A 23,060-nucleotide genomic window follows, 5' to 3' on the forward strand; every position below is an offset into this window, starting at 1 on the left:
TCACTAGTTTCCAAGGACTATTCTTGATTATCCATTTTATTTATTTTCTGATTAACTGTGCATCTGAAATATTAAACCGGATTGCCATCAATTTTATGGTAGGCCTTTTTAAATTGTAAGTATGCAAACACCTTGCAATTGTTGTTCAGAGTCAGTGTATTAAACTTGCATTAACTATGAACACCGGGACGATAACTTTAGGCAAGTTGGCTCCATGGATGCGCGAGTTTCTTTCGTTATAAGTGTTGAACTTTAATGCTAAGCTGAAATCACCGGTATCTGCATCTTCAGCACATCAATTCGATGAAAAAAAATGGAGGGAAGCTGCTACTGCTCATTAACCTTTGCGTCTGCTAAGTTGAAGAGTCCTAGAGAATTTACTTGCATCTAGCTCTGAAGCAGTAATCGTTGGATTCTCCATGCAAGTTCCAGTTAATCAACCCATTAGGCTATGCTAAGACCGACTTAAAATTGACTCAATTACATAAGTCGATTTGAAATCGGTCTAATCACTTTGGGATCAATCTAATCATGTGTGGGTCAATATAATCATGCATTCACGAATGCTACCATGTGTATCATAACAAATTATCTGGTCTACATGAATAATAAACTTCTACCCTTATTACCATTATATAAATCAACCTCACGTTACAAGTGAGACATTTCTTTTCTTACATGTTATTACTTGGCTTGAATTCTTAGTGACTTGAACTTTAGATTGCATGCTGGTGATGTCTAACAGTACCATCAACCCTTGCTGCTTGGGTACTGCTTCATTAGAGCTAGTTCGTTGAAATCTTTCCCTTTTTTCCGGTTCGAATATAATCCAAAAACACGTTCTAATCATCAAATCAACTAGTAAAACCATTTAACACAATCAATCAAAATTAAATTGCACATGTTATGTGGTTGATTGATTTTAATTACCTAAGTCTAACTTTAACATGTTTCGGACTTAACACAGTTGATTTCTTGTGCTGAGTAAAGAATGGTCTAATACTAGTAAGACTCATTCAAGATTACTTGAATATACAAATATATAAATCTGAACTATAAATTATTGGATATCAAAGTAACTAAATAATAACATGACTAAAATAAGACATGAGAAAACAAGAAAGAAAAAAAAGAGAAGACAATAAGCATAATAGAAAAAAAAAGAAACCTTACCAAATGAAAAAATTATATTATTTTTCATTCTAAAATTCACTCCTTAAAATAGAAAAATATTATTAACAAGAGAAACTTATCGAAGTAAATTAAATAGAAGAAAAGAAGTTTGAAATACTTGTAGGGGCCACAAAACCTTATTTTATAGACTAAGCATGGAGCTAATAATAAATCCACTTTGACAACTAACAATTTTTATTTTTATTTTTTATATCTTGCCTTCATTAAAACTTCTTTAGAAGTTGTCATGATCACATTTTTATTCACATTAATATCTTCATTTTCTCATTTTTTGGCCCATAGTCGATAATGAGTTTTGGCTTCGTAAACAATATATTGTTCCATCAATGACGTATTTTGGCCCCACGTCAACATAGAAATCATATACCAACACGTCAGCATGAAGGTGAAAAAATTAATAACAATCAAAATGATTGGGTTGATGCCATCAATGAATGCAAGCAACTCCACTTATCTGATAATAATCTAAACTGATAGAGATGGTAAGTTAGCGCTGTTATTACTATAACAGAGAAACTATATATTAATTTTAGATACAAGCTACTGTGTATCTCAAAAAATAATAAAACATTAAATCACTATATATTTGATTAAGTTAGAAATAGAATGATAATAAAGTTGAGTTATCATAATTAAAGAAAAAAATAAAATAATTATCATACATTAATAAATAGTTTTTTTTTAATAAAAATCTTTCACCCTTTAATTACTTAAAATCAATTAACAAATTGGAACTCAATCACTAACTACCACCATAGGCATGTATACTGTTTTAATAGCATTAATTATTTTGTGATATGATGGCTTTGTTGATGGAGAACTACTTGATTGAATAATTGTTGCGTAGATGCCCCCGTGGCTCTCTAATCTTTACTACAAAGAGAAAGTGAGATACAATCGAATGGAAGCACAGAAAAGGTGAAATGACATGACACTAGATGACTGTAATGACGCAACTCAGCTCATTTTAGGAAATAAAACATTAAAACTGCCCTATACATTGTATATAGTCAATTAAGATATTTGTACAACAGAAATTTTCACACAAAATTTCAGATTTAATGTAGCAGGTTAAATAAATTATTTAATAGTTTATTTTGCATGCACTTTTCTACAATTAGCTATAAATATTTGAAATATTTTTTAAACTAATTATTATAAAAATAATTTTATAATATATGTTAATTTATGATTAAATAAAAATTTAAACTATCTTTAAATTATCGATATTATTTAGAGTAAATTACGTTACTCTCGAAAATAAGATTATTACACTATTTTTCTCTTTTATGTTAAAATATATAATTTGGTTTATTTAATTTAATATTATTAATATAAATTACATTCTTAAAATATTTTTATTAATTAAAATATATCAATTCATTGTCATTCATTCATTTGATTAAAAAATTATAAACATATAATAAAATTTAAATTAATTAAAATAATAAGTAAATATAATTTATAAATAAATTATATAGGCATACTTTTATATTTATATGTCAATATATATAATATAAATTAATATATATATATATATATATATATGTGTGTGTGTGTGATTAATAAATTTTGTAATAATTATATTTATTTAATAATAATTTTTTAAGATTAATATATTTATTTTAAAAATTATGTATATAATATTCATATATATTTTAGCATTATATTAATTAAATATAATAAATAATAATTTATCATAAAACATTAATTTATTTAGATATTAAAATATTTTATTAATAACATCAATTAAATAATATCTTAATGTTTATATATTACCTTTAATATATATAATTAATACTACAAAATAAAAATATTATTTTTTAAAAGATAAAATATTACATTGATTAAATATTACTTTAATATTTATATTTAATTTTATTATACTTATATATATAAATTATTTTTATTTTGATATATAATTTTAAAAATATTTAGTGAAAACAATAATGAAAAATATTTTTTAAGATATATAATTAATTTTGCAAAATTAATAGTAATTTTAAAATAATAATTAAATATGTAAATAAAAAAAATTATTAAAATATAACATATTTAAATTAATTAACAAAAAAAATGTTTATTTTAACACAAAAGAGAGAAAAGTGTAATAATAAAACTTTGACGAAAAATTTAAAAATAAATAAATTATTATATATTAAAATTTGTCGATGAAAAAAATTGTAATTTTTAATATAAAAATGAGAATAATATTCATATTTATCTTGAGGAAAGAATATAATTTACTCTATTTTAATTAAATTCATTATTTGAAGCAATATGTCATTTAGATTTTTTTTTTTGCAGCAGTCGGTGTGATTATCTTGTATAAGTATCTAAAGTTTTAACATGATCTCATTAATTATTACTTTAATGATATTGAATGAAAAATTAATAATAAACAAGTTTAATTATAAAAGAACACGAAACTTAATATATTATTTTAAAAATTTCTTAACGACAATTTTTTAAAATTAATTATTAACAAAAAATCGTTTTCAATATGAGTGCATACCACCAAACAGATATAAAATCTTGAAAAGTGATAACTTTTATGCATCATATATTGCATCTTAAGAGTAATATGAAGCTAACTGAAATATAATGTAAAATTAATAACATCTACACAAACAATGATATCTCACTAGAATTATTCTATATATCCTTTTCTCTTATAGCATGACCAAAATAGCGTTATATTACTCACTGACTAGAGGAAAAGTATCGAATTTAGAGTATCTGACGTTAGTAAATATTAGGGGTGTGAAAAAATTCAAATTAATTCGAATCAATTTATAATTGATCCAATCTGCATTGAATAATTTGATTCATTTTGGAAAAAAATTCGAACCGATCCATTTTATAAAATCGGTTCAAATATCTAATCCATTTTTCGGTTCACTTTTTTAAAAAAATTGATTCATATATGAGTAAAAAATGGATAACCGCACTACACCAAACTGATCTAATTTTAAAAAAACCGATCCATATTTTAAAAAAATCAAACCGATTCACTTTATAAAAATGGATCAGTTAATCGATCCACTTTTATAAAACGGTTCGATTCAAATTTTTCAAAAAATCGATCCATGAACACCCCTAGTAAATACTAGTACAACAATATGATCTTATTAAAAAAATATAATAAAAAAAAAAAAAGAGAGAGTAATCTAAAGCTTACGTAAAATTATTGTGTTCTTTTGGACAATATGCTCCTCATCCCTAATGTATTTAATGCTATAAGTTATGAGTTGTGACATTGTGGTCCTTTCTAACACTTATCTGGAAAACAACTGCACACCAAAGATTAAAGTAATAAATCTTGCAGCTTAAGCCAAATAAAGCCATCCTTAGCCTTACCAATAGGTACGGCTTCTTCTGATTCATGCATGTTTCTTTACTACTATATCTGTTAATATTGTTTCATTTGACATAGCTTAGTGAACCCCTTAAAATGATAATGCTACAGTTTAATTTTTCAAACCAAATTGAAAGATTCCATCAAGGTATAACAACTTTAAGATATATTCTCGTGTGGTAACTGGTCCTGAACTTTGTCACTATCAATGTCTTAAAGTTGCGATACCAAGAATATGTGTTAGTACGAACAATTCATTTTTCAAAAAAAAAAAATTGATGATAGTATTATTATCATAAAAATGAATGAAATGTAAAGTGCAATATTAGGGTTCTGTTTCGAAAAACCCCTCTACCATTTGGTTGGACTAATGAATAGGTGAAAGACTACCTAACTCTTTAATTATGGTTTTGTTGCTAACTTAGGTGATTGCTCCATCACTGATTCACTATGGTTTAACTTTTCTTGGCAAATGTGACTATTCAACCTAGCTGAGTGTAGGTATCATTTTCCTTATTCATACATGGTTCTTAGTTTAGTACAAGTCAAGTCAATTTGTGTTCAAATTAAAATAATTTTATTCATTTAATCCGTATGCTTTAATTGTTGGATTATTAGCCTGAGCCGACCTACAAAGACATGATTTATTTTACACGCTATACTTTATAACGAAAATAAATAAAACATATAGATTCTAATTTCGTGCATTTTTTTTAAGAAAAAATAGAATTCAAAATTTTAAAAATTGTACGCTATTACAATAAATAAATAAATAAACAAAAAAATATTATATTTCCTATCTGTGTAAAAAATTTAGTATGTGAAAAGCAAGGTTAAAATACTAGTTATTAGTATCTGTTAGAAAATTATAACATATGCATACAATGCATGCACAATAAGAGTGAACATTAGTTTGAATCAATTAACTTAAGAGTTTAATTAGATTGAATTTCTTTTTTTATTTTACAATATATATGTACCAAACTAATTTCAGATTGTTTTGTATTAAATCATCAAATTTGTTATTTAAAAAATCAAAAATCAAAAAATAAAAAGTTAATAAAAATTAAATCAATGTTATAATCATTTTCACACAACATGAGTAGTTATAGACTTGCATATAAACACTAATATTAGTCTGATCTTTTCCAAATTTGACACACAATCAAATAAAATTGTAATTTGAATTTTACACAAAAAAAAAGAGAGAGAGAAAAATATAAACAATACATATAAACTACTAATTTAAAAATTCAAACATTAGAAATTAGTCATTTATACAATGTTAAAGACTTAAAGCCTACCAAGTACGCTAAGTCCAAACATTAAAAACAAACTACACACTTAAATTAAACATTCACCAATTCAAATTAAAAAAAACAATTAATATTATGAAATTAACACTAAATTTGTAATCTATACCAAAGTGTTATAATATTAAGAATGATTAAAATTTAGGTTAAAGTTTTAGCTCAAATTTTAAATCATCTTTTAATAGATAAACTCTAATTTTTTTTTATAAAAATATCAAAATAAAATAATAACATATAATAATTCACCTTTGGATCGGATAAAATTAGATTTTTAACATCAAAATCTATAATTAGATATTTGAATTTACATTTTTTTCAATCTAATCTAAACCAATCAAATATTTCGGTTTGGGTTCATCGGATTTTTAGATTGATTTAGATCCATAGCTACGCCTATTTCACACGTAGAATGATGTTATATATGTGGTTACATTGCTTTTAAGAACAAAATTAAATCAATAAGTATAACACCTGTTAATAATTTTCACTTTTTACTCAATATGACAAAATAAATATATATATATTTATATAATACTTGCCATGCACACTTACATGTTACTTTCCGTGGATACAATTAAAATTTATTTTTCCTATTCAAATAACTTGTATTATTTGATTGGCATTATTTGACATGCAAATAGTCTTCTTGCGTACTGTATGAAACAACACCATTAGAGGGGTCACCTGGTTTCTTCCCACCACGTGCTTGATAAGATTTTTCCTTGATTAGAAAAATGAAACTTTGTTGCTTCTCTCAAAATGAAAATAAAACAAGCCATCCCAATTTATTTCATTCATGGACTTTAATTTCTTTTATATGATTTTGGACAGTTTGCACTATAAGACCAAGCATCCCATGTTATTAATGTTATCCAATAATTCAGAAAACATGCCAAGTATTTCATTATGCAATTTCCACACTCTTCTTTCTCCGTGTTTTATTTATCCTCGATCCTGGTGTTCCATAAAAAGAGAAATGGAATATGTTGAAGAGTCGTTCATCTAGTTTACATTATGAAAAAAATACAAAAATGATTTTGACTTTAAGTTTTGTATATTTTTAGTATAAAAAATTTGTACTGTCCATTAATTAAAAAATATGACTAATGGAATTTTTAATATATATAACTATTATAAAAGTTAGTAAATTTATTTAACATATTAATTTTTATTAGATGATAATATAAAATTTATTTATATATTATCAATACATAGACAATTTATTTAATATTTTTAATTAAAATATCTGTTTTAAAAATTGAAAATATTAAAAAGTATTAGTTTTAATACATTTTTCATAAAATAAAATAATAAACTCCAAAGTTATCTTTTAGGCTTAAACAATAGAGAAATTCTATGGTACCCATCTTATTTGAGAGGGTACCGGTACAGTTTTTTATATTTTATATTTTTAGTAATTTATTTAAATAATATTTATAATATTTTATCCTTTCAATTTTTAAATTATTTAGTCATTTTATTTTTATTTTATATATTCTAATTTATTTGTAATAATATTATTATATATTTAAATAGTTTAATTTTAATAATTTTTTAAGTATATTTTTATCTTTTCACTTAAATTTTTTGAATTTTTATATTTTAATTTTAATTTTTTAAGTATATTTTTTGTCTTTTTGTCTTAAATTTTTGAATTTCTATATTGTAATTTTAATAACTTTTTATTTCTACTATTTATTAATTTTTTTTCTTTTTCTTTAATATTTTATAATATTATTGAAAACTTATAATTTTAATCTCTATAATTTTATCTTACTTTTTATTTTATAAGTATAATTTAGATTTGTAACATCCCAAATTTTATTCAATATTAATATTAAAAGGGTTATTTTTTTATGTATGGGATTATTAAAAGTTAAAAAAAAAAATGTGAAAAATATTTTATAATATTATTTTGATGAATAATAATCTTCAATCAGAATTCAAATCAAATTTTTCATGAATAGTATTTTATTATTTGAATAGTAATATATATATAATAATTGTAGTAATTATGAATTCAATCAGACGAAATTCAATCGAATTCCAATTCCCTTCATTTGAATAAAATATTATTATAAATAGTACATTTTGTAATAATGTATTAGAATCCAAATCAAATCCTAACATGGCCTCTTCTAAGTGCAGTAGCAATGTGAATGCAATTGGCAAAGCAATAATTGTGAATGTATAGCAATTGGCAATTATGTGCGTAGGAAATGTGATACGTGGCAAAGCAATTATATAGCAATCATATAGCTTTAGCGTAAGCAATTACGTAAGGGGATAAGATACAATTGTGTAGTAAGTGAGATTTCATTTCCTATAAATAGGCTCCCATTAAGACATGCAGCAACGGAAAAATTGAAGAGACCGTATGATAATAAAAATCTGATAAGTGTGTATTTCTAGGTAAGGGGAGGAGAACTTTATCTCTTTAAAATTTTATATACTACTATGTTTATTTATTTATGTTATTTTAGTGGGGTGTCCCTAACCTCACTATATTTATATATTTATTCAGTGAGGTGCTTCTAACTTCACTATATTTATATATTTATTCAGTGAGGTGCTTCTAACTTCACTATATTTATATATTTATTCAGTGAGGTGTTCTTAACCTCATTTAACTACTTAACTTTTAATTACAATGTTTATTTATGTTATTGTTATATTTATTCAGTGAGGTGTTCCTAACCTCATCTAACTACTTAACTTTTAATTATTATGTTTATTTATTTATGTTATTTTTATTATTTAGTGGGGTGTTTCTAACCTCATATATTTGTTTAACCTTTAATTACTATTACTTATTCTATGATTATTCTTATCCATAATAATTATTAATATATTCACATTTTATATTGTTTAATTATTTTATAATAATTGTCATTGTCATTTAATTAATTAGTGCTCTTAATATATTTTATTTAAATTTGTGTTATTTAATTAAAGCTTAAATAATGATAAATTCTTAAATCTATTTTGAGTAATTTTTTATGATTAATATAATTTGTTAAAATGTTTTTGACTCATTTTAAAGATAAATAATACTCTATGGCCATAGACGATAAAATTTGAATTATTTGTAGCTGGAGGTTTAACCTTGGGGATTTAAATGAGTAAGAAATGAAGGTGAAATATCCTTTTGTTGGTTGCTGTTATAATGATGCTCATTTATCCTGACTAGTCACTACAAGTATAATTCAAATTTTATTGTATCACCAAAAACTAATATTTGATCGGTATATATATTTATATTTAATTTTGTTTATAAATAATTCTGTTTATTCTTTTGAATTATTTTATTTATTGGATATCGTTCTTACTCCTTTCTTTTCTTTGTTTTTTTTAAATTAAATATATTATAAAATAGATGGATCAACTTGAGATTCCAGATCATTTTGCTGTTGTTGTTATTGCTGTCCTACTTGGAAGGAAATCGGAATATGGAGGCTATTTGATGGATTTGTTATAACTTTACTTGTCAATCATATTATTTTAATTGAAATTTTCTTTCCATTATGAATATAAATATTGTATTGAAAGGGTAAGGAAGAGGAATAATGTGTAAATTAATACGTTATTCTAAATATTTTAGAACGATATGTCATGTATTAAATTCACAAAATAATCTTTTCTTTACTTTCATTTTTATTAAATAAATATATAGATATTGTTAATGATATAATTGCAGAAATATTATAAAATTTTATAACTTTTATTATATAAATTGGGTATTAGAATTTGGGCGTTACAAGATTATTTATTTTATAATTAAATTAATTTTTTTAAAAAAAATTTATGAATTTACATAGAAAAATGTATTGAAACCCTTCCATCTTTGAGGGTACCGTAGCAACTCCCTAAACAATATTCTATTACTTCAACCCTCAAAGTTATATAATGGAAACATATTATTTGGGTTACACAGGTATTCATATTTAGTATATGCTTCTTTTATTTTAAAAAAATCTACACATTATATTCTACATATAATTGTTTCATTATTTCTCCTCATAAATATTAAATTAATATATATATATATATATATATATATATATATATATATGAGGAGGGTTCAAACGACACCGGTGTAACTTTTACTAAGTGTTACACCGCTCAATAACTTTATATTAAACGTGAATTTTGAAAATCCAACCGTTAGATTGAAAGTTCATATCTCTTAGATCATATATGTCAAATTTTATATTAATCTAAGATGATTTGATACTTTATTCTTATAAAACAAAATTGACGTAATATATACATTTTAAAATATACAAAAATATGAACACTTTGATTACCTTCAAGTTGTTGTTCAATTTTAACAAAATTTGACATATATGATCTAAGAGATATGAACTTTCAATCTAACGGTTGGATTTTCAAAATTTACATTTAATATAAAGTTATTGAGCGGTGTAACACTTAGTAAAAGTTACACCGGTGTCGTTTGAACCCTCCTCTATATATATATATATATATATATATATATATATAATTTCTTAAAGCAGAAGTAAGCCTCTCATCCAATCCCGGGGTTGCTTAACTACCCTTGTTTACTATAATAAGGAGGAAATAAATATCATACGAAGATATTTCCAATATATCATATTCTCCTTCTATCTACAATATTTATCTACATTCATTCACCACTCTTTATAAGTGGTTACGAGTCCCAATTTTAATTAATGTTTAAATTTATTATCATTTTATATTTTAATTTTAGAAAACAAGCTATATACCGAAACTGTAAAACAAATTTACATTGTCAACTAATCTCAAAACATTTTGTATGGCAATTAAGTTTGTTAATACTTTAAAAGATTGACAATATAAATTATTTTTATTCAGATAGTATATAACCATTTATCCCTTTTAATTTTAATGATGGCAGAATTATCAGTTTAACTTGTATTGTATTGATTTTTCATTTCCTTTTTCTTGTTTTTCGCTGTTGTTTTAAATTATTATATGTATCTGTAAATTTGTTGAAGATTATAGTTAGATTTTATACTAAATATTGTTCAACATTGAAAGAAAAAAAATAGGAATTAAGGTTTTTTCCCCCCTAATATACTTCTTAACATATAAAATTAAATTGTTTGTAACCATTGTGAGGTTTATAATAATAATACAATATGATATATATGTATTAACAATATATATCAATATTTTATATCAATAAAATTATTTACTAATAAGATTAATCATCTTGTTGGTGTAGACCAGAGATGTACATATTATAATTTAATTTATGATAGACATAAATGTCATGTTAATACCTAATTAAGTGTTACAATAAGACATTTTTGTAGTGTTTTTTTTACAGCAATTTTTTTAGTGTTTGTTTTTCTTAATGTTTTTTTATTGTAGTGTTTATTATTCAAATATTTTGGATATCAATAATCCTCTACGTTTAAAATGCACATATTTCAGTTTTATATCTCAATCATTTTTCCAATAAATTCAGTCGTCATTAAATTTATGTTTACTTTAAGCTGTATTAGATAAAATTTGTAACTCAATTGGTTGAGCACGTAAATTATTGTAAATCCTGAGTTCGAATTAGAGAAAAATAAGAAAAGATAAAATCCGTAAAACATGAATTTGAATATCATTTTCAATATTTACACTTTGATATTTTTGAATTGAATCTCAAAAGCTTAACTCTTAGGTGATAAGTGATGTTGCAACTCTTTTTTGCATGAATAGACTGGGTGGTCAAGTTGACAAATCTTGTCTTGAAAAAAGAGCCCCCTCATACACTTTTTTTTTTTTTTTTTTTTTTAATTTTTACATTTAAAAGGAAAATTAATTGCTTAGGCCCCGAATTCAAATCCACACAAGAAAAATGGATCCTTAGTCCTTACCTTACGTCATTTCCTTGTTTGCCGGTAAAATTTTAAATTCGCAGATGCTTTTCATAATAATGATGATAAAAACTATTTCAGTTGAAATTGCGCAAGAGAGAATGAAATAGTTAAAATAAAATAATGTATATGAAAATAAAAAGATAAAAATAAATTTCTTTTATTGTTTTTGAGCAGAAAATATAAGTTTGTCTTATATATATAAAATAGAGGGTGACGGCCCAGTAAAGAAAAAGTGGGCCCTGGATAACGTCGAAAAAGACACGGCACTTTGGATAGGGCCCACATTGGGCCAACGGATAATAGAAGTACGTTACGTGGGACAGGTAGGTTTCATTAATGGGCCCCTTCCCACGAGGATAAGCAATATGCATTATGCACTCTACGTCTCTGTTGCTGCTTATGCTACATTACATCATTGATTTATTTTTTAATTAATGTAAATGTAAATTATTTTACTCCCTCAATTTCTTTTATTATAAAATTTGATTATTCAATTCACTACAATTTATAATTAGTTAACTTATCAGGTAATAATAAATTATCTTCATATTAAAATCCTAACATCAATGCAATTCTTATTTTATCTTTTATTTATTGAATTAAGATAAATTAATTTAACTAAAGATATTACTTATATAAAATGTTTAATATAAAGAACATTTTAGGTTGATTAAAAAAATAAAAAAGAAAATAAACATCAATCAACATTTTTAATTTAGGTGTTATAAAACATGGGGTAGTAAATAAATTTCTTAGTTAAATGATTAACTCAATCAACTGGCTTAGTCTTTACGCATCAAAAACTACTAGCTTGGCCTTCATAGATGAATGATTCAATTTTATCGGCTTCATTTTTTCTCATTAACTATTTATTAACCATGCACTCAATTATGGCAATGTTCATGTACTGCTGTGTACTTTTCAAATAAAATAATATATATATATATATATATATATATATATATATTATTTTTTTTAAGACTAATTTATTCACATAATTTTTAATCGAGTGATAAGACTTTAAGTGGTAGTAAAAATCACACAAAAAGTAGTCTATAGTCATCCTATAAGACAAGTGCCTATATACAAAAATATCTCCCGATTTTATTGAAAATCAATGGGCTTAATTAAAGTGATTAAAAAATATGTACTTCTGTGAAAGAAAGTAGAACAAGTTGGTTGACCTAAGTTTTCAGTTTAATTTGCGTGTGGTTACTTATATATATATATTTTTACTACTTTGGTTAGAATTTGAAATAAATAGACATCAGCACTGCTAGTGCTGAATATTTTAATTATATATGGTCATTATGTTATTGAATTAGTTTTTTATGAGAAGTAGATAAAATAAATTTGTTTACACGCAGATATAATGTAATGTAGATCTGTGAACTAATCCACAACTAAAACTAAATTCTAAACTAAAATGATAAGATTAGCTGTTGTGTCCGTTTTGGTTGTTCTTGAGGCACTGTGCAAGGGATTGTGGACAAAATAGCTTCCATCAGTGAAGAAAGGATTGGAATTTTCTAAAGGGACAAAAATCAGTCTGTTTGTTGACACAGATCCATGGACAGAAATGCCATTTCAAAGAAAATCAAAAAGGTGAAATTGAAAATGGAAGCAATCTTACCATTTTTTTATATATTTTTTTTCTTTAAGGTGTAAAAATACAACACAAAAATTATTAATTAACATTATGATCTAAAATTGATGGAACCAACATCTATTTTTTAAAATAATAAATATATTTTATTCAAATTATTATTTTTTCATTAAACTTTTATATACTTGTCTCTACAAGTATCCTTCGTTATTAAAAAACAACAAATACTTTCTTATTCTCTTTCCTTTTCAATAGAAATAAAGTAAAATAAAAGCAGCCTATGTTGAGTGAGATCAAAATAAAATTTAATAGATTTCTTTATTTTAAATAAGAAATATATTAGACCCTTTTATCTTTATATGTAGCTTTTTTTTTTATTATAAAAATTAATAATAAATATATATTTTTTCTATAGACCTAAAACTTAAATTTTAATAACATTACTTTTGTAGAATAAAAAAAAAGGTTTATTGAATAAAATTCAAGGGTGTATGAACAATATTTTCATTTAATCTTTAACAAATATCCAGTTTAATGAAGCCCGAAATATTATTATAAAATTTGTAACATATAATTTTTACCGTTATATATATTACTCGTTTTCAATTTATTTCCTGTAGAAAATATTTCAATATAATTTCTACAATATAATTAATTTTAAATTCAACCTCATAATTGATTGTTGTTACAACATCATGATTTCGTGATATTAATAAAATTACTGTAAAATATAAAAACGAATAATTTTAAAGTATAGAACTAAAATATAATTTTTTTTATAAATATAAATATCAAATGAGTAGTTATATAGTTCTTCTATATGTTATATTATAGTTTATTGAATGATGTTAAAATAATAATAACAACTGATGAGGATAAAATTAAAAATATGTGTATAAACAAAAATTAAATCTAAAACAGTTTGATTCAGACCACATGAAAAAACAGTTGTTATTCAGTCAAATTAGAATCAAATATCAAATAGGACATATGAAGACAAAAATACATTTTAACATATAAAGTAATAAACGTTTGATTTTCATGCACACGACTCCTTTGCTTCTCCTTCATTCATCTATGAACTGGCATATGAATCCAAACACGACTCTCTCTCTCTCTCTTCCTCTTTTTCTTCTCTTCTTGATCGCTCCAATGCTCTTTATTTAAGCTCCCACACTTTGCACTACTAAAACAGAAAAAAAGAAAAATATCAAAAGAGTTAGGAACCAGATATGGCGAGGAAGAGTCAGGAGTTGCATGTGCTTGGTAACCAAACAAGGCTCAAGAGTTGAGTTTTTGGATGAAACGTTTTCTCAGAGAAAGAATCAAATCCAAAACTGTTTGTTTGTTTGTTTGTGATCTCTGGCTGAACGCCACAGATCAAATGGCAGAGCTGCTTCTAGTCACATGCTTCTCACTACTTTTTCTCATCCAACATCAAAATTAGACAAAAGAAGTTTGAGGAGGGAATTCACAAGTCACAATTCACAATTCACAATTCACCTTAGCTTACCCCACACACACTTTCATATTTTGTGTGTAATAATAACAAACGAGTGCAGAAACATTCCCAGTACGCTAGAATTCAGTGTTGGAACAAAGACAAGGACCTTTGCTGGTGCTCGTGGAAATACCAACCTAACTTGAATCTGTCAGAGTGCCATCACTCTCTATAGCCATTTTTGGTGAGTTTTTAATCAACCATCATAAATATTTCACCATCCTTATAATAACATAGTGTGTTACTCTTTTTTTCTAACTTTGAGTTGATCTTTGTTTAGGAGTTAATTTCCCTTGTGGAATCATTTTCATTTCACTTATGCTGCTGAGGAACAGATCAAGGGCAGTGACCAAGCCAGGTTTGATGGCTGATCATAGCTCCTCTCAACAACCCCCTAATCAAACCTATGCTAAAACCATACCCTCTTTATTTGGCTCACCAAAGTTCAGAGATTTCACCACCAAGTGTCTTTCAGGAACCGAGGCTTTAAGAAGTCCAACTTCAATTCTTGATGCCAAAGCATTATCCCCTTTTGTTGCCTTTGGAAACCCGTTTTCAACTCTTCCCCACAAAACCTCTCCACCAAACAGAACCTTATGGGACAAGCCAGATTCAAAGGGCATTGGCCTTGGTCTTGTGGGTGCTCTCAAAGATGATGATGACCCAATTTGTCACAATTCTGAACCCAACAAAGGAAACGTCCTGCTAAGAGTGAAAATCCCGTGTGCTGATGAAGATTTTGAGAACAAAACCAAGGATTCAGGATCGGGAATTTGTGCAACAAAGGATTGTTCTTGTGCTTCTCCAAGTGCTGGAGTTGTGTCTTGGGGTGAGATGGAGCTTTCTGAGGAATATACATGCGTGATATCTCATGGACCTAACCCAAGAACCACACACATATTCAATAATTGCATTGTGGTGGAGACATATTGTTCTCTCCCTCAAAACCAAAACTCTCACTCTGCTTTTGCCTCGGCAAATTTCCTCAGCTTCTGTTACACTTGCAAGAAACATCTTGACCAAACAAAGGACATCTTTATTTATAGGTACATACACTTATCTAATCTCCCAACCTTTGCGATTTGCATCATTAATGTTTATAAACTTAAACAGTTACAAGTTTCTTTAAGTCTGATAAGTACTTCTACCTTATATCTAAACAATTTTTATGTCATGTTCTATTCATCAATTAATACCCCCAACATGCACAATACTTTATGATCTTTGGTGCTATTTGAGGTAATGAATTGGGGTGTGTTTTTGCAGAGGAGAGAAAGCTTTCTGTAGCAGGGAATGCCGCCACCAAGAAATGGTGTTAGATGGGATAGAAAGTTTATAGTTTGAAAGCAATGGTTGTTCTTGAATCTTGACTTCACTTGCGTGCTTTGCATGCACCGTGGCCGCAAAGTCCTGCATTTTGAGGAGTACAATAACCAGATAAACGCACAAAGTCAAATCCAAATTTTCCATTCATTATGATTTTATTATGACCAGGCATTAGTAGCAGTAGTAAAGTAACTAGTTACTAGTTAGTATTTCATTGTAATCAGTAAGGTCCTTTTACTTTTTTACCTCCCTTTTTAAGAAGTCTTTTGTTTTTGTTTTTTTTTTGCGTCCTCTCCATTGCAAATAGAGATAAGAGAGGGTGTTGTAGAGTTGGTTCCAAGTGATGACTAATTTGATTGTTTCTTCTGGTTTTGCTCCCATTGTTTTCGGGTGAAGCAGATGGTATGTGATTGAGAACAGTGCCTTTCTTTTTCTTCTTCTCTTGAGTTGATGATAATGATGGTGCTACCTATTGTCATAGAAGGGGACCGGTTAATTATTTCTCACAAAGATTCCTTCTCTCTCTCTCTCTATGCATGCACTCTATTATTATTATCCTTAGCCCTTGGTTGAGTTGATACTTGATAAAGATTTCAGCAAACCATCATAATACTCTACAAAACTGACAATGACACAAAAGTATATATTTGTTAAAGGTCCTTTTCCTTACCCATTACTTCATTATCCAATTATTTGAATATTAGGTTACCCTTGGAAACTTTGATACGTATAACATACAGAATACCATTTTTTCAAACTTTGGGTGTTAAAAGCCATTTCTGATTAATTAATTAATTACCCAGAATTCTTATTCCACGTCCTAACACCTTTAGTCCTAATCCACAATAGTATGTGTTCCGATCAGGTATATAGTCAGACAACAAAAAGGTATGAAATAACTGGAGTCATCATTAAAGGAAGGAGCAGAAGTAAATGGAGTTAAAAAGACAAAAGATTTATGTACCAAAAAGAAAAAGGCCAAAAGAGATGAGGTAAAGGTGTCCTAATGTCTTATACTATCATATGATAAGCCTTAATGCGCAACCTCCTTTCTCTCTTTGGCTTCAATAAATAATTAAATCATTGGCTTTACACAATTCTAGTAACTATAGTTTGTGGGCAGAGGGATAATCGGTTAAGAGATCACATATTGCCATTTTGAAGATAAATGACTTCCAACCTTGTTGTTTCCACCATTGTGGAATAGAAAACAAATATCTCCTGTAAAGTGAAATTGTTTATAAAGTAACTTGTTCATATATCTGCATCTTTAACTTAATTGAAAATTATCCGTCTTAATAATTTACTAAAACTTCGCTATTGATTGTGTTTCTATTAGATATTTTACATGCCCGAATGACTAAAACACAAATTTAGATGATTTTTTTTATATATAAATCAGTAAAGATATATAGGATCTAGATTTAAATTAGAATAAATTGCATTGAAAATATCTGAGGTTTCGTGCAATTATACACAATTCTCTCTCTTTTTTAATATTTTTTTTATGTTTATAGGAGATATTAATATAATATTTTTCAAACAATTAAAGAGATTAATGTTATGTCTAAAAGGTGTTGATGTAATATTTTTCAAACAATTGAGAAGAGCTAGCATAAAGATTAAAAAAAATAGAGAGATTTTGTAATTTTTTAAAAACTCGAGAGATATCTATATAAGTGAAGTTACTCTTTGGTTATGATTGCAATTTTGTTACTAGCTATCTTTGATATTGCAATTAATTGCAAACAAATGCGACTACAATTGTGACTCTAAAAACCAGAAAACGTGATTGCAAACTATTTTTAAAACTCATATCTCATTATAACATGGATTAATTCGAATCATGCTTTTGACTTGAAGGATTTGATTGTAGGTAATTTATAAACACTTCTATAAGCTATTTTTTTACCGTAGGAGACCCTAACTTTGCATGTGCTGAAAATCTAGTTCACCCAAACTTTCATGTAACAAAAACTGATAATAACTTGCATTCTATTCGAGTAGAATCTTGTACAAACATGTTCTTAATCTTAAGCAGAGCTATAAACCCGAATTTCTTAAGACTAGTGTAATGCTACCCGACCATAAACTGTCACACGTGTCCTACAATAGTATGGCATATGATATGTAAATGAGCAACAAACAACAACATTAAGGCTTTGTTTGGATTTGAAGATGGAAAAGGAGGAGTGGAAAAGGAAAGATTTGAAGGGAAAGTGAGTGGAAAGTGAGGTTATTTGGATTAAGGGAAAGTGAGTGGAAAGTGTAGAGAAAGTTTGTGAAAGTTTGTGAGTGAATTGATTGATGTGATAGATAAAAATAAATTTTTTAATTGATAATTGTGTAAGATTACTATTTTACCCTTAAGTTAAAAAAGTTTATAATTATTATAATTAAAAAATAAATATATAAATTTTAATTTAAAAAATTATAAAATATTAAAAATAATTTAATTTAAATATTTATTTTAAATTTAATGATAGATAAAAATTAAAAATTTAATAAATAAATATGATTTTTACTTTTACCCTTAGATTAAAATGAGTATAATATTATTTATTATAAATAATAATAATTACAATAAAATTATATTAATAAGTATAATTTTTAAAAAAATAATAAATAATGATAAGAATAAAAATAAATATTAAAAAAATAATAAGAATCATAATAAATAATAATGATGCTAATTATAATAAATAATATTAATATTAATAAAAATAAAAAATATTATTATTTTAATTTTATAAACAGGTATTATTTTTTTTATATTTTCATATTAATATTTAAATAATAGGATTTTCTTAATATAAAAAAATTATATAATATAAATAAACAAACTTTAATATATATAAAAGTGAAAAAATAAAAATATTAATATTTAATTTATATATATAAATTAAATATTAAATATTAAATATATATATATATTAAATATTTAAAATATATATATAAATTAAATATTAAATATTAAATATATATATATATATATATTAAATATTTAATATATATATATATATATATATACGATTATGTTATATGTATAACATATAACATAATTATGTTATATGTTATACATATAGCATAATCGATTATGCTGTGTATATATACACAGCATAATCGATTATGTGGCCAAGCATAATCGATTATGCAAGACTACATAATCGATTATGGCCTTGCATAATCGATTATGTAGCCTTGCATAATCGATTATGTTTCCTTTGTATATGTTTTCTCTACTGCATGGCACACTATGCATGCATGCGAAGGGGCATTTTCGGGTTTTTATAAATCCTACGTGGCTTTCTTCTGTTTTCTTCGTTTTTGTGCGAGGATGAGAATCACGCTTCTCCCCCTTTTTCTTCGCCTTTTCGTCGTCGCAAATCACCAGAAACGAACAACAAGTTTCTTCGCCTTTCTTTACTCGTGAACAGTAAATCCATAGAAACAAACACTACCTAAATTGGTGAGAGCAGTGCAGGGTGTGTGAAAACTGAAGAACACAACAGAATTGGGACCCAAAGAACTAAAAAGTGCGCGTGCATTAGATGCTCAACGGATGATAATAAAGAACAAACAAAAGGAACCTCAAAGATGGTGACTCCTTTGGCATCTTTCAGTGTTCTGATAGATGAGAAATATACATCGTTGTGACACCTTTCGGATATCTATGCGATCCAACAAGATAATATATATCTAGCGCTGTAGCTACTACCCATTTCATCAAACGCAACGGAAGGAAAATAATTGCTAGCTATACAACAAAATTCATATCACTTTATACTTATAGCTAGTATATATGCACAACAAGAAATGATGACAATGATAAAATGTGATATAAAATAATATACCAAGCATTATTTAAATAGAAAGAACTTATACCTAATGTTTTTAATCGTAATTTAAATATTACTTCTGAATATGTGTAACATTATTAGAAGAAACCGTAAACAAAGATTTTGGGGACGTGAAATGATTTTTAATTTAATATGGTTAAACCCCTATATGTTTTCATTGATTTTTTTCTCCTAAATCCCAAACCTTGTATGGCGGCAAAAAGCAAGGTTGATTGGTACTGGATGATGGTTTTGTAAGTTACTTCTACAGGTATAGAAGTGAAGCCATGATTGGAGTGAAATGGCGTCTAAAGTTTGAGGTTGGTGGGTCATATCTTGTCATAGGAGAGCATCGATAGAGGCTATAGGTATAGGGGTCTGAAGTAAAGGAGTGGGTCAAGATTTAAGTTGCTAAGTAGTAATAATTAATGATCACCCTTATTTGGAGTGTTTTGTTATTACTTTATATGGGATTATTGTTACTTTTCTTCAATTTATTTTTATATAAAGTAGTTTTTTAATCAAATGAATAGATCCACAACTATTCTTTTACAAGCATGAAATTTTGGATTTTTGTAGGATGAGTTAGGGATGGCAATGGGGTCCATGGGGCGGGTAATAGTAAACCCGCCCCTGCCCCACTGAATGAAAATTGGCCTTATACCCACTTTATATTCGCCCGGGTATCTATTAAGCGGGTATCCATGAATTTCTTGAATACCCACGGATATCCACGGATATCATGGATATTTATAAAATTTTAAGAAATTAAAAAAATTATATTACAAATAATTTTAAGTTTATATTTTAATGTCATTGAAATATTAAAAATAAAAATTTAATGTTAATTTTGAACTTTTATTTAACGTTAATTTTGTTGAAATAATAATAAAAATTCAAGATAATCAATAACTTAAAATATATTAATCTCACAAATAAGTTAAAGTCTCATCATAAAGTTACAATAATTTAATCTCATAATTGCAAATGAAAGTAAATAACTTAAAATACATAAATCTTATTGGTCCAATCAAAACTAGAAAATTAATCAAATTACATCCAACATAATTCTATAACATGCTTAACACATGTCGATAACTTCATCAGCCTCAGTTTTGTAAGAAAATAAGATGAGAGAATGTAGTTTTAAGAAATAATATTAAACGGGTACCTGCGAGTATGGATATCATCATACCCGCCCCCGCCCCATTTATAAACGGGTAAACAATTATCCGTCTCCATTATTCGCGGGTACCCAATTAGCCTATCCATTTATTATCCGTAGCGGTTTTTATCCACAGATACCCGCGGGTGTAGGTATTTTTGCCATCCCTAGGATGAGTAATGAGTTACTTGGGTTTTCAAATACTCACCCTCTCCTTGTTTTAATTGATGAATGAAAATTATGAAGAGAAAAAGTTGATGAATAAATTGCTTTGATACTTATTTATTATTTTCAAAATTTTACATTTTTTTTAATAATTTATAACCATTATATGATGATATATATTTTTAGTATCCATAAATTTTGAACTATTTGCATCTTATAACTAACTGTATAAATTACATGGTTATTATATTTTAATTGCATATAAAAAAAATCACCTCACTAATTATATATGAAGTTCAATTTCAAAATAATTATAAATTATCATTTTTTATTTAACCCTTACCATTTTTTCATGATTATACACCCACTAATTGAATATAGAAAGTTATGTGATGTGTCTTTTTCCATAGTTAAATATAGCAAAAGTATAACTGTAAGACCACCAACGGTAGATATCGATCAAAACTTCTTTATATATATCTAAGAATTTTTTTATTAAATAAAAATATTAATCAAATTGAGTTTGTTAAATTTGTGTGTCAACATGATTCGATCCAATTCAATCACAATTGAGTTGAATTATATTAAATTTTTGAATTAAATATCTTTTAAAAATATATAATGAAAAATAGGAAGAAAAAAATAAAATGATAAAACTAAATTATATAAAAAAAATTAAATGGATATTCTCAAATTTTAAATATAGAAAATAATATATAAATATAATTAAATATTAGGAATAATTATATTTTAAAATTTTAATAAGGTATGATCTGGTGTGAAATTTTCAAACTCAATACCCAATTTTATTACTTCAAATTTGGCTACTTTAAAACGAATATGATCTATCAACTTACCTCGTATTTTAGAAAAAGAAAAGAAAAGAAAAGAAGAACTCAACTCATAGTAAGTCACCCCTATTTTCTATAGTTCCTTTTTAGAAAGATGCCCTAAAAAAATTCTTTCTAATTGGTGATTTGCATATTCTCTATTAAGTTTTTTTTTCCCTGAAAATTTTGCCCCGTCATAATATATAAGAAACATTTGCTACAAAGAAAATATAAAATATAAATAGAGTCAAAGTAGTGGACATGGCATAAAACTGCAAGGTATTTCACTTGCAAGTTTTGATACGAATTTATCCTACGAGTATTTTTGGGTATATTTCGGTTGCATGCTATTTTTTTTAAAGGAATTTGGCAGCTATGCGACGCCTCTATTAATAATAAATTTAGGGTGCAATAACTCTATTTTATGAATCGATTGATTATTAGCATGGTTGCAATATATGGATGAGATTATGAGGGGGTTTGTTGGTGAAGTTATTAAATTGAGTGTGACAAATTTTATTAATTGGGCCAGGGAGTATGAAGATGTTGAATATTATTCTTATTTTAAGGAGTTATTATGAAGGGTTGATGAAAGGTTGTTATTCTAGAACAAAAAATAATTTTCCTTTTAGAGGCATTATTCTAGGCTTCTAGTTCTAGCTAGATAATTCATGTCATGACTTTCGAATTTTGATAGGGTGGCTGTAATTATATATTTGACTATTGATGTTTTGTACGTAGAACCACATAACCTATACGGCACAAGTTTTCTGAAATGTCACGAGTAAATATTAATGCTGCATTTCAATATAAGTGTTATAGCCATTACTAATGTGGTCACCTAGGTTTAACGTTATCACAAGTTATTTAATTAAATAGACTGC

The 23,060-nt window shown here is 26.1% G+C and overlaps 1 protein-coding gene and 1 long non-coding RNA gene across 2 annotated transcripts; both read left to right on the top strand.

Annotated features, from left to right (window-relative positions):
* The first annotated feature begins 7,689 nt into the window (after positions 1-7,689).
* LOC145949397 (uncharacterized) lies at positions 7,690-9,516 on the top strand. The gene is made up of 2 exons (XR_014427610.1): positions 7,690-8,277; positions 9,242-9,516. It is a non-coding gene; the product is annotated as an uncharacterized LOC145949397 (long non-coding RNA).
* A 4,871-nt stretch (positions 9,517-14,387) lies between these two features.
* Positions 14,388-16,596, top strand: LOC109815865 (mediator of aba-regulated dormancy protein (DUF581)). Its single transcript, XM_020380684.3, has 3 exons — positions 14,388-15,035; positions 15,132-15,897; positions 16,118-16,596. The coding sequence occupies exons 2-3, from the start codon at positions 15,170-15,172 to the stop codon at positions 16,188-16,190; spliced, it is 801 nt and encodes a 266-aa protein (XP_020236273.1). The 5' UTR covers positions 14,388-15,035; positions 15,132-15,169; the 3' UTR covers positions 16,191-16,596.
* The last annotated feature ends 6,464 nt before the right edge of the window (positions 16,597-23,060 follow it).

The sequence above is a fragment of the Cajanus cajan genome, chromosome 6, assembly GCF_000230855.2.
Source record: "Cajanus cajan strain Asha chromosome 6, NIPB_CcT2T_4, whole genome shotgun sequence".
Taxonomy (NCBI): Eukaryota; Viridiplantae; Streptophyta; class Magnoliopsida; order Fabales; family Fabaceae; genus Cajanus; species Cajanus cajan.

Bases quoted from the DNA above. Each gene is read 5' to 3' on its own strand.
- LOC109815865 (XM_020380684.3), top strand. From the start codon at position 15,170: ATGCTGCTGAGGAACAGATCAAGGGCAGTGACCAAGCCAGGTTTGATG. The intron at 15,898-16,117 runs GTACATACACTT...GTGTTTTTGCAG, and splicing joins AAGGACATCTTTATTTATAG to AGGAGAGAAAGCTTTCTGTA.